The sequence below is a fragment of the Pseudophryne corroboree genome, chromosome 7 (genome assembly GCF_028390025.1).
Source record: "Pseudophryne corroboree isolate aPseCor3 chromosome 7, aPseCor3.hap2, whole genome shotgun sequence".
In the NCBI taxonomy this organism is placed as follows: Eukaryota; Metazoa; Chordata; class Amphibia; order Anura; family Myobatrachidae; genus Pseudophryne; species Pseudophryne corroboree.
In genome coordinates, this window is record NC_086450.1 from 115,628,743 (window position 1) to 115,642,110 (window position 13,368).

Here is a 13,368-nt window from a genome sequence, read left to right on the forward strand (position 1 = left end):
TACGAACACGTGTCTGCTACAGGTGCACACCAATTCCCTTGTGCGGGGGGGGGGGGGGGGATGCAATGACCAATCACTTTGTCTACTCTACATAATGTATAATATGTTTTAAGCTTGTGATAAAACGAAGGACCACAGTATGTGCAGATACTGTAGGTATGCATTGAAGTACCATAAACATGTTCAAGGCAGTGCGCTCCACTGATAGTGTTAAGTTGTATTTTGCTTTATGCCTGCAATGTGACATTATCCATACCTCCCAACATGACCCTCTCCAGGAGGGTCAAAATGCTCTGCTCCTGGATTTTTCTCTTAACTTATGATTGCCGGCACCTGTTTTGAACAGGTTAATGGTTAAGAAAGGTGTTTCAGCACAGTGATGGCAATCATACATTGAGATGGAAGTCCAGGAGCAGAGTGTTCTGTCCCTCCTGGACAGGGTCATGTTGGGAGGTGCGCATTATCAATGACACACTACCCCTAAATCACATATTTTTGTTCACAGCCCAATAGAGGTGTATAATAAAATGCAAGATTTTGAGTCTAGTGTGACACAGGAACTCCCTAGATCGCTGCCATTGCCTGCAATTGAATTGACCCCATTGAGTACATATGGGGATATATGCAATTGCGGTCGAATTGCCGCAAATGTCGAAAAACGGGGCATTTTCGACACACAAAAAAAAATTCGACAATGCAATACTGTTATGCACACCAGTGCCTGCAGGAAAGTACTGGTGTCAGGACTGTTATGCACTCCAGTGCCTGCAGGAATGTACTGGTGTTTGAACTGTTATGCAAAACAAATGGACTTACAGACAGACTGGGGAATATGACATAACGTACACAGAAGGTGATAGGTTAACAAAATACACACAAAGTGAACAGAGAAGCCCAGAGGCTATGGAACTGGGTATCTCCCTTGTATTAGAACTGCTCAGATGGGAAAAGCAAGATGTTGTGTTTTAATACGTAGAGAACCCGAAATGCTGTTGCTAAGGGCAACAGCAAAACCCTAAAGGGTTACCAACGGGTGTGGCAGTAAACTCCTTGGTCAGAGATGGAATGATAGACACAAGGAGAGTCTCCACAATCCTAATTCTCACTTGCAGTGCACAGGTTCAGCTTACTGCCACTAAACTGACCCCTGACACCTAGCACAGTGAGACAGGATTAGACAGGCAAGTCTTAGAATACAGCCGCAAACTTGCTAAGTTCACAGAGTAGTAACAGAACCCCAGCAAGCTAAACGACTGACTCCAGTCTTACTGCTAGGTCTGGATTGGCAGAGTGTAATACCAAATCCCCAGGCCTATTTGCAGTAAGCAACAAACAAATACAAAGCTACACAGTACTGGCTAACTTTCAGAAACTGACTAACCAACAAAGATTCAGCAGCATCTGCTTACCCTGAGAAGAGGCCTTATAAAGCAGGTGCTGTCCACGCCCCACTCAGACCTCACAGACTGTGAGCACAAAAACCAGCACCGGATCCCCTGCCATGCACAGAGCCTATAACCACTGCACAGCAAAAGACCCGAACCGGAGTATCAGCTGCGCTCAGGTCACTCCGCTAGCACTTGTCTCTCGGTTGCCATGACGACGTGGCAGCACAGGGCAGGAGACCCTAACAGTACCCCCCCTCTGACGAGGGGTCAAAGAACCCCTACCACCGGGTTTATCGGGGAACTGCGAGAAGAAAGAGCGTATCAGTCTGGGGGCATGAAGATCACAACTGCGCACCCACGACCGCTCCTCCGGGCCATACCCCTTCCAGTGCACCAAAAATGACAGCCGACCCGAACCACCTTGGAGTCAAGAATCCTTTCAACAACAAACTCCCTCTGGCCACGTATCAGAAGAGGGGAAGGTCTTCCACTGGAAGAAGGATTACTAATCGCCCGTTTTAAAAGGGAACAATGAAAGGTTTTATTGATACCCAAAGAACGGGGCAGATCTAACTGAAATGCCACCGGATTGATAACCCTGGTGATCTTATAAGGGCCGATGAACTTGCGGCCTAACTTATGAGATGGCTGTCTCAACTTCAAATTCTTGGTAGACAACCAGACGAAGTCTCCTAATTTGAAGCTGCAGGGTCTTTTCCGCTTATCAAAAACCCTTTTGGTCACTAATGACACAGACACAAGGGCTTTCTTCACTTTCCGCCAAATACCTCTAAGGACCGAAACCACAGAGGAACCACCAGGCGTGGAGTCCAGGGGGTCAAAAGAATTGGCCTTAGGATGATGCCCATACACACAAAGGAATGGAGAGATCCCTGTAGCAGAGTGAGCCGCGTTGTTATAGGCAAACTCCGCCATGGACAGATGAGCAACCCAGTCAGTCTGACACTTGGAGACATAACACCTGAGGAACTGCTCCAAGGACTGGTTCACCCTTTCAGTCTGCCCATTAGACTGCGGATGGTAGCCCGACGACAAGCTGACAGAAATCTGGAGATCGGAACAAAATGCCCTCCAGAATTTGGCCACAAACTGGGATCCGCGGTCAGAGACCACATCAAGTGGCAACCCGTGGAGACGCACAACATGCAGCATAAATAATTCAGACAGGCGTCTGGCCGATGGCAGCCCAACCAGTGGAACGAAGTGCGCCATCTTCGAAAACCTGCCAACGACAACCCAGATGGCTGTCATCCCCGAGGATTTGGGCAAGTCCACCACAAAATCCATTGAAATGTGGGTCCATGGCTTAGATGGGATAGAGAGTGGATGTAATGGGCCAACCGGAACCCCTCTAGGAGTCTTATTTCGGGCACAGATGTCACATGCCCGAACCCACTGATCCACATCCTTAGCCACCGAGGGCCACCACACCGCCCTAGATAGCAACTCCCGAGTTCTGGCAATACCCGGGTGACCTGCAGACTTCTTGGCATGGAATTCCAGGAACACTCGCTGTCTTAACCTAGGAGGCACAAACAAAAGACCTACCGGAAGGTCTGGAGGAGCCTGCTCCTGTGCTCTAAGGACTAATGATAAGAGGTCCTGGGTAATGCCCACTTTAATACATGATGGGGAAACAATGGGCAACGGCTCCTCTGTGGTCTCCTGGATTGGAGCAAAACTCCGCGAGAGCGCATCAGCCTTGATGTTTTTTGACCCAGGGCGATATGTTATCAAAAAATTAAAGCGAGCAAAAAACAAAGCCCATCGTGCCTGCCTGGCATTGAGACGCTTCGCTGACTCTAAATATGCCAGATTCTTATGGTCAGTGAGAATTGAGACCACAAACTTAGCCCCCTCAAGCCAGTGTCTCCACTCCTCGAGTGCATCCTTAATAGCCAACAATTCCCGGTTACCCACGTCATAATTCATCTCGGCAGGCGAAAATTTACGGGAAAAGTAAGCACAGGGATGAAGGCGATTATCAGACACTCCCATCTGAGAAAGCACTGCCCCAATACCCATCTCAGAGGCATCCACTCCACCACAAAAGGACGCTCTGGATCTGGGTGTCGCAGCACCTTGGCCGAAACAAATGCCCTTTTGAGACGGGCAAAAGCCGCTTTAGCCTCACAAGGCCAGTGAGCAACATCCGCCCCTTTCTTAGTGAGTGCCACCAAGGGCGCCACTATAGACGAAAATCCAGTGATAAATCGTCTATAAAAATTCGCAAAGCCCAGGAAACGCTGAAGCGCCTTCAAACTAGTGGGCTGCACCCAATCCAGGACTGCCTGTACCTTGGAACCCTCCATTTGGAAACCTTCTGGGGAGATAATATATCCTAGAAATGCGATTTGCTGAACTTCAAATTCGCACTTCTCCAGCTTCGCCCCAAGTCGGTGGTCTCTGAGTTTCTGGAGGACTAAGCGTACATGCTTCCGATGTTCCTCCAGGGAATGGGAGAAGATTAGGATGTCATCTAAGTATACAACTAAGAATCTATCCAAATATTCCCTGAGCACATCATTCATGAAATCCTGGAAGACTGCCGGGGCATTACAGAGCCCAAAAGGCATCACCAAATATTCATAATGCCCTGAGTGGGTATTAAAGACAGTCTTCCATTCATCCCCCTCTCTTATTCGGATTAGATTGTACGCACCGCGTAGGTCAATCTTAGAAAAAATGGTGGCAGTACGAAGCTGGTCAAACAAGACCGAAATGAGAGGCAGTGGGTATGAGTTTTTAATCGTGATACGGTTCAATTCCCTGAAGTCGATGCAGGGTCGCAACGAACCGTCCTTTTTACCCACGAAGAAGAACCCCGACCCAACTGGAGACTGTGAAGGTCTGATAAATCCCTTAGCCAAGTTCTCCTGAATGTACTCTGCCATAGCCTGAGTCTCAGGACGTGACAGGGAGTACAACCTGCTCTTGGGAAGCTTAGCATTTGGCAACAAATCAATGGCACAGTCATAGGGGCGATGGGGAGGTAGTACCTCTGCAACTTTTTTGGAGAACACGTCCGCAAAATCTGCATAACACCCTGGCAATCCTGGCAAACTTAGCTGCGAGAGCCTGACTGGAAGGCTCAAGCAACTCCTGAAACAATCAGTACCCCAACTAAGAATCTCCCCAGAGACCCAGTCAAATTGAGGATTGTGGGCCCTTAACCAGGGTAACCCCAACACCAATGGGGCAAAAGTACAGACAGTCACATAAAAGGACAATTTTTCAGAGTGTGTGGCTCCAATAAACAAAGAAATCTGGCTAGTGCAAGAGGTAATTTTACCTTGGGATAATGGTTCCCCGTTTAACCCACAAATCTCAATTTCCGATGCCAAGGGTACTAAGGGAACAGAGTGTTTCAGGGCGAATTGGCGGTCCATAAAAACCCCGTCGGCCCCACTGTCCACAAAGGCCTCAGTCTTGACAGTTTGACCGAGGATCTTCAAGGTCACCGGAATGATAAAAGTCTTCTTGGGAAATTCTGACTTCTGGCCTGACAGGATATTTCCCATCACCCTCAGGCCCTGAAGTTTTCCGGCTTTTCTGGGCATGATACTACCACATGACCTTTATTCCCACAGTACAAACACAACCCCTGCTGTCTCCTCCACGCCTTCTCACGCGAGGAGAGGCGGGTAGCCCCAATCTGCATAGGCTCCTCTGAAAATTCCTCAGAGTCTGAGGTTCCCTTGGGAAGGAAGGAAATCTCAGTCTCCCTTTCAAGCCTACGCTCTCTCAGCCGTCTATCCACCCGGATGGATAACTGCATGAGCTGATCCAAGCTATCAGGCAAGGGATATTGTACCAGTTGGTCCTTTATCTGGTTAGAAAGACCTCTTCGGTACTGGTGTCTCAGGGCTGGGTCATTCCACTGGGTATCATGGGCCAACCTCCGAAACTCCGTACAGTAAACCTCAACTGGCCTTCGCCCTTGCTTAAGGATCGAAATCTGAGCCTCGGCTGAGGCCGTCTTGTCAGGGTCATCATACAACATGCCCAGTGCCGTAAAAAAAGCATCAACACTTTTAAGCGACGGACAGTCAGGCTGCAACCCATATGCCCAGACCTGTGGGTCTCCTTGTAGCAAGGAAATCACTATGCCCACCCGCTGAATCTCCGACCCAGAAGACTGAGGCCTAAGCCGGAAGTATAGCTTGCAGCTCTCCTTGAAACAAAAGAACTGCGAGCGATCTCCAGAAAAACGATCCGGGAGATTTACTTTCGGCTCCTTAACCCCTGCAGGTGCTGCTGCTGCGGGAGCTCCGCCAGCAGCCTGGGAGGTGTGCATTTTAATGGACAAATCATTAAATTGTCGAGTCAGGACCTGCACCTGATCGACCACCTGTTGCAACGTATTTTGAGGGGTATGCTCCATATTCCCACAAAATTTCAACAGGAGTATTAGGCTGCTGAATATGTTATGCACACCAGTGCCTGCAGGAAAGTACTGGTGTCAGGACTGTTATGCACTCCAGTGCCTGCAGGAATGTACTGGTGTTTGAACTGTTATGCAAAACAAATGGACTTACAGACAGACTGGGGAATATGACATAACGTACACAGAAGGTGATAGGTTAACAAAATACACACAAAGTGAACAGAGAAGCCCAGAGGCTAAGGAACTGGGTATCTCCCTTGTATTAGAACTGCTCAGATGGGAAAAGCAAGATGTTGTGTTTTAATACGTAGAGAACCCGAAATGCTGTTGCTAAGGGCAACAGCAAAACCCTAAAGGGTTACCAACGGGTGTGGCAGTAAACTCCTTGGTCAGAGATGGAATGATAGACACAAGGAGAGTCTCCACAATCCTAATTCTCACTTGCAGTGCACAGGTTCAGCTTACTGCCACTAAACTGACCCCTGACACCTAGCACAGTGAGACAGGATTAGACAGGCAAGTCTTAGAATACAGCCGCAAACTTGCTAAGTTCACAGAGTAGTAACAGAACCCCAGCAAGCTAAACGACTGACTCCAGTCTTACTGCTAGGTCTGGATTGGCAGAGTGTAATACCAAATCCCCAGGCCTATTTGCAGTAAGCAACAAACAAATACAAAGCTACACAGTACTGGCTAACTTTCAGAAACTGACTAACCAACAAAGATTCAGCAGCATCTGCTTACCCTGAGAAGAGGCCTTATAAAGCAGGTGCTGTCCACGCCCCACTCAGACCTCACAGACTGTGAGCACAAAAACCAGCACCGGATCCCCTGCCATGCACAGAGCCTATAACCACTGCACAGCAAAAGACCCGAACCGGAGTATCAGCTGCGCTCAGGTCACTCCGCTAGCACTTGTCTCCCGGTTGCCATGACGACGTGGCAGCACAGGGCAGGAGACCCTAACAAATACAGTACTTTTCAACAAAAAAACGGACGTTTCAGATTCGACTTTTTGAAATTCGACAGTTGTCAAAATGGTCATGTCTGCAATGGTAAAAATGTGGCTTTTCGACAAAAGTATATTCAATTGAAGAATGTCGATTCGACAGCAGTGCTTTTCGACAGTAATTTCGTCAATTTCATTCCGCCTCACTTTGCTGGCGGAATCTAATTAAAAAAAAAATTTCATTTTTGATTTGCTGTGCGCGTCTGACAGCTCAGACGCGCACAGCCAATCAGGAGAGTGCCACGATGTGGCGCTCCCTGATTGGCTGAAGGGACCCTCTGTGACAGGAGTCACGGGGGGGTCCCGGCATTCGGGGAAAGGGGTCCCATGTGTAAACATGGGACCCCTTTCAGTGCGTGGTCCGGGTAAATGCGGTTTGTTTTTTTGCCAAGTACGTGGATTACAAAACAGAAGAGGACAGATCTACACTGGATTTTGGCGAGTATAATTTTATTTTCAGGTACACTGTGGATTCTACTTGGAGAAGTGGACCGAACCTTGTGTCAACATAGGTAAGTATGTGTGTGTCGGCATGTATGTAATAAAGTTCTACTTTCACGGTGTGCGTGTACTGTTTTTATTTGGGTATTTTTTTTGTAGTAGAACTAAAGGTACCAGCGGGCCCATTTTCCCCCCGCATGCTGGTACTTGTGGTTCTCCAAGTACCAGCTTGCGGGGGAGGCATGCTGGGACTTGTAGTTCTGCTACAAAAAACAATACTCTTTATTTTGTCACTTGGCTATCGGCCCCCCATCCGCAGCCCTTGGATGGGGGGGGGGGGGGGCAGCCTCGGGCTTCACCCCTGGCCCTTGGGTGACTGGAGGGGGGGACCCCTTGATTTAAGGGGTCCCCACTCCTCCAGGGTACCCCAGCCAGGGGTGACTAGTTAGTGATTTAATGCCACGGCCGCAGGGACCGATATAAAAGTGTCCCCCGGCTGTGGCATTATCTCTCTGACTAGTGGAGCCTGGTGCTGGTGTTAAAAATACGGGGGACCCCTACGCTTTTTGTCCCCCGTATTTTTTGCACCCGGACCGGACGCAGAGCCCGGTGCTGGTTGTGAAAATACGGGGGATCCCCTGTCAATTTTTCCCCCATATTTTTACAATTAGGACCGGCTCAAAGAGCCCGAGGCTGGTTACGCTTAGGAGGGGGGACCCCACGCAATTTTTTTCTGGGTTTTTTAAACATTTTTGTGCAGTCCAAAAAGTCGAATCCAGGACGCACATATCCGTCAATTGGTCCGTTTTTCGACAGCGGGACTGTCGAATCCGTTTTTTATTGAATATGTCGAATTCGGGTCCCGGCGGGAGGGTATGTGACTGTCGAATTGTGTCGAATTTAAAAACGGTCGAATTCCAGCCGGAATTCGACCGCAATTGCATATACCCCATAGAGTATGAAGGTTGATATTTATATTAGGGGCGATGTGCACAATGCTCATTGTACCAAAGCAAATATAAAATAAAAAATGTAGCAGAGTGGATAGTAAAGAACTGTGTTTCAGTGAGAGGTCAATTTCCTAAAAAAAAAAAAAAGTGGGGCCCCCAACTTTGACTCAGTGTCAAAGGTAGTTTTAATTCATTATTGGATCATGTTAAATAAATAGATATATAAATGATATGCTAAATTCTATAAATAAACAGTCTGGTTCCCAATAAAGCTACCTAGACACAGAACTCATCACCCAATTAGCTCTTAAAAAAATAAAAAAACACACATCCCTCTATTTGTGAGTCCCAAACAACCAGCAATCATCATCAACATTTTATTAGGACCAATCGGCTTTTGGTAGACTTTATAAAAATAAATCCAGATGGCCAGTTATGATGAGTTATACTAAATGGGACTGATGTGATCATGTTGTTAAAAACATTAGGTGGGATATAATGGCGGCCGAGATTGCTGGAGGTGCGGGATGCCGGCCAAACTCAGACTTTTTTTTAAAGCGACAGCCATTTGCAAGGCAAAACCATGCCTTGTAAATGACTGCCGCTTTAAAAAAACATCCAAGTTTGGCCGGCATCCCGCACCTCTGGCAAACTCTGCCGCCATTACATCCCGCCTATCATCTGAACTACCAGATCTGTCCAACTTAGCAACAGACTTGTGCGCCATATTGGAGACAGGTCCCATTGTCCTGCTTTCATGTAGCACAATCAGGTATGTCAGTATCTGTCTATCTTTAATTCACTTTTTTTTACCATATAAAATAAATTACCTTTATTTGTTGTTTCCAGTTGTTTAACACAGCACTTGCCATCTTCTCCACTTCATTATCTAGCTTGTAGGTGAGAAAGAATTGATTCATTTTTATCATGTCCGTCTACTTTTATTTTACACACTGAAAAATTCGATGATGACTGTATTATCTACCATATGCTGACACATAACACATAGATTAAACAACAGATTGGATGGATGGATGGATGGATGGATGGATGGATGGATGGATGGATGGATGGATGGATGGATGGATGGATGGATGGATGGATGGATGGATGGATGGAAAACTGACCGATCCAGTACAAAACATTACACTGGTTGTTATATTGTTGCAATACTGTTCTGTGGACACCTGAGAGACACGCTTGGATCTCCTTATTTGGTTACAAATAATGGGTTAAGTATTTAACTCTTTAATCTTGTAATGCATTAAAGCAACATTTTTCTGCGCCTTGACACGCAGAAAAAGTTCTAAATAATTCACGGCCAAGGGAGAAAGTCATCAAACCTTCTAAAGAGAACAACCAATCAGGTTCTAGCTATCTTAAGAATAATACAATCTATAAAATGATAGTAGAATCTGAGTGGTTGCACTTATCCTCTAGAATCCTCTAGAAAGGAATAAACCCGAGCCAGCACTAATCACTTTGATCTGAGGAAGCCGCCAAATTTGGTCAAAGGCTGGGTAAAGCGTTATCTGAACCAGGGAAAGCACAAGCTGGCATTTATTAAAAGTATCTTACAGTGAGAGCTGGACACACGAACAGAGCAAAAGATAAGGCTTCAAGTCTTCTAACACAGTTCAGTGCTAAAAGTATGTTCCAACAACAGTCACAACTGTGTCAGGGAGAACGAGGCTGAAGTTAGCTTCTTATTCGGCCAGCTTCTTATTTACTTCTAATTCGGCTCCAGCTTCTTATTCACTTCTTATTTGGCTCCAGCTTCTTATTCAGAAAATATTATATTAAAATAAATTAAATAAGAATAGATCACTAAGGTAACATTGCATAAACTTCAAATAGTGTCCCATACACCAATTTACATTACATTTTGCATTAAACAAAAATGATTTAGGCATGAAAATGGTGGTAAAGCGGGCACAGACACCAGATTTCATCATTTTGAATAAGAAGCTGTAGTTGTGCAAGGGTTAAACAGCGTTGGTCAAAAGATTTGACACGTGAAACCCACACAGGGTGGTCACTTACATATCATCCACTTGCAAGTTGCCTTGACCAACAAGCATTTGGGCATGAAAATGGTGGTATAGTGGGCACAGTCACCAGATTTCTTCATTTTGAATAAGAAGCTGTAGTTGTGCAAGGGTTAAACAGCGTTGGTCAAAATATTTGACACTTGAAAGTCACACAGTGTGGTCACGTATATATCACCCACTTGCAATTTGCCTTGACCAACAAGCATTTGGGCATGAAAATGGTGGTAAAGCGGGGCACAGACACCAGAAATCATAATTTTGAATAAGAAGCTGTAGTTGTGCAAGGGTTAAATAGCGTTGGTCAAAAGATTTGACACTTGAAACCCACACAGGGTGGTCACTTACATATCATCCACTTGCAAGTTGCCTTGACCAACAAGCATTTAACCCTTGCACAACTACAGCTTCTTATTCAAAATGAGGAAATCTGGTATCTGTGCCCGCTTTACCACCATTTTCATGCCCAAATGCTTGTTGGTCAAGGCAAATTGCAAGTGGGTGATATGAAAGTGACCACCCTGTGTGGGTTTCAAGTGTCAACTCTGTTGACCAACGCTGTTTAACCCTTGCACAACTACAGCTTCTTATTCAAAATGATGAAATCTTATGTCTGTGCCCGCTTTACCACATTTTCATGCCCAAATGCTTGTTGTTAACGGCAACTTGCAGGTGGGTCATATGTAAGTGACCACCCAGTGTGAGTTTCAAGTGTCACATCTGTTGACCAATGCTGTTTAACCTTTGCACAACTACAGCTTCTTATTCAAAATGAGGAAATCTGGTGACTGTGACCACTTTACCACCATTTACATGCCCAAATGTTTGTTGGTCAAGGCAAATTGCAGGTGGGTGATATGTAAGTGACCGCCTTGTGTGAGTTTCAAGTGTCAAATCTTTTGACCAACGCTGTTTAACCCTTGCACAACTACAGCTTCTTATTCAAAATGATGAAATCTGGTGTCTGTCCCTGCTTTACCACCATTTTCATGCCCAATTCATTTTTGTTTAATGCAAAATGTAATGTAAATTGGTGTATGGGACACTATTTGAAGTTTATGCAATGTTAACTTAGTGATCTATCCTTATTTAATTTATTTTAATATAATATTTTCTGTATAAGAAGCTGGAACCGAATATAAACCTCATATATTCTGAGGATTGTCCGTAACATAAACCATAACATCTTAACACTTAATTACAATAAATAAAGACACGGAGACTTGAATTTGGCAGAAAATGTTAGCTATTTATTTAAGTGAACCATTAACTGTGAATAATTAAACTAAAGTATGGTGGCCAGAAAGAACGGCTAAACAACCCTATCCCATAAACAAACTCTCTTATAAAAAACTGACATAAACCTTCCAACAAACAATAGGTATCCGCTCAACCTCCATCCTGACTACCCACCCGTGAAGGTGATGAGGCTGCCACCCGAGACGGCGGTCCAGCAGATGTAAAACCAGTCAGCGAAGGAGAGCGCACCTAAAAATCAACCACCACACGACCTCCAATCCACTCTTTAATACAACAAATGTTAACTTGCCGTTCTTTCCTGCCAACAGCGAAGTTCTGTTCCACAGAAACTACGCACCGCCACCATACCCCTAACCTACCGAACCAACCACCGAAAACAGATCCTCCAGAAATATAGATAGTCCCTGTCCCCTCAAGTGCACCCCATCAGGTCTAAACAAGTAGAAGTACCGGAACTTGATCCGCTAGTGCCAAACTACCGCACCGCCATGGGCCACCACAAACTTAGCAACCGCGGTATTCACCTTCCGGTGAGCCACATCGATCGCCCGACAATCCACCACTCCACGCCAACACAATCGCGGCACTATACAAGACCAGATAAGCCTACAGCCTGGCCAAGCGCCCGTAATCACCTGCAAATCCTGAATAATGGCCAATCGAAGATTCACCGCCTTCCTCTTACCCAGGTCGTTCCATCCTAAGTGAATCACCAACAGATTGCGGATGCCAAACCGCCGAACCTGCTCCATAAGCCTCGCTTTCCGGTCCTGCCAAAGCATACCCCGAACACCTATCCACCGTACGTCATCCGATCCAACAAAGCAAGGAGCCCCTTCCGCAGCCAGAAATTCGGCTGCCCAATAAACATAGGAATGACCAATCACCCACACACCACACACATCCTCCCGCCAACCTAAAAGGGGAAAAACAGATAAACAAATGTGAATATGTGAGGTAAAACCAAACCCAGCCCAGAACAGGAACCAACTACAAGAACGAGGATCTGCCAAAAAGAAAAATTGAATAGAGGACTATAACTTTCCTCTTGGACAAGTTTCAGGCCAATCGAAGCAACAGAAAGAAACAAAAGGAAAAGCAAAATAATAAAAAGGGGGGGGGGTTAGAGTTGGGGGGGGGTTGTAGGGACACACAGGATAACTCGGCTGGAGGTGAAACATAAAAACCTGCTGAGGAACTTGTAATCAGATGCCAATTAGCCGAATTGAATGAATTAAGCCAAATCAGTTCGTCAGTTCAGGTAAAAAATCACAAAGCACTCCAGACCCCCACTGCCAGCAGTGGCGAGTAGCTAGCCATCCGAGTAGGGAGGACAGGGGAGACAAACAATACAGCACGAACACACTGAACTGAACACACAACGCAGTAAACGAACAACATGTTAGTAGAAATAAACTCGCTTACGCAACAACGGGCCGAATGTAACGCTTATAAGCCACCGACTTCCAGCGGCCCAAAGCCCTAATTTCGTCCACAGCGCGCCCTGCAGATGCTGCGGAAGTGGCGGCCCCTATTCTAAAGGAATGTGAACCAAAGTCCCTAGGTGAGAGGCCCAAACTGGACAGGCAGCGCCGCATCATCCATGTAAATTGGTACTTCGCCAATGGCGACCCATCGTAATGCAGCAGCCAAAACCCCTCAGACGAGGGCCTGACCTCCGCACACCGACCAGCCAATGCCACCGGACGACAGTCCCCACCACCCGATGGTGCCAAAGTGATCCAATGACCTCTACCCATCTGATCAGTATTGGAGCGGCGCAGTCTGCACAGCACGGACCCCCCACCCACGACAACATCCGCGCGCCGCATCATGGCCACGGACTTCTTAGAAGCCGCAACCA

General features: G+C 46.4%; 1 protein-coding gene across 1 annotated transcript in view; it reads right to left on the reverse strand.

Moving 5' to 3' along the window:
* Positions 1 to 13,368, reverse strand: part of NOSTRIN (nitric oxide synthase trafficking) — a 261,103-nt gene that overhangs the window by 77,365 nt on the left and 170,370 nt on the right. The window contains exon 6 of the mRNA XM_063933578.1: positions 9,027 to 9,089. Within this exon, the coding sequence (XP_063789648.1) occupies positions 9,027 to 9,089 (63 nt within the window). The remainder of the gene's footprint in view (positions 1 to 9,026; positions 9,090 to 13,368) is intronic.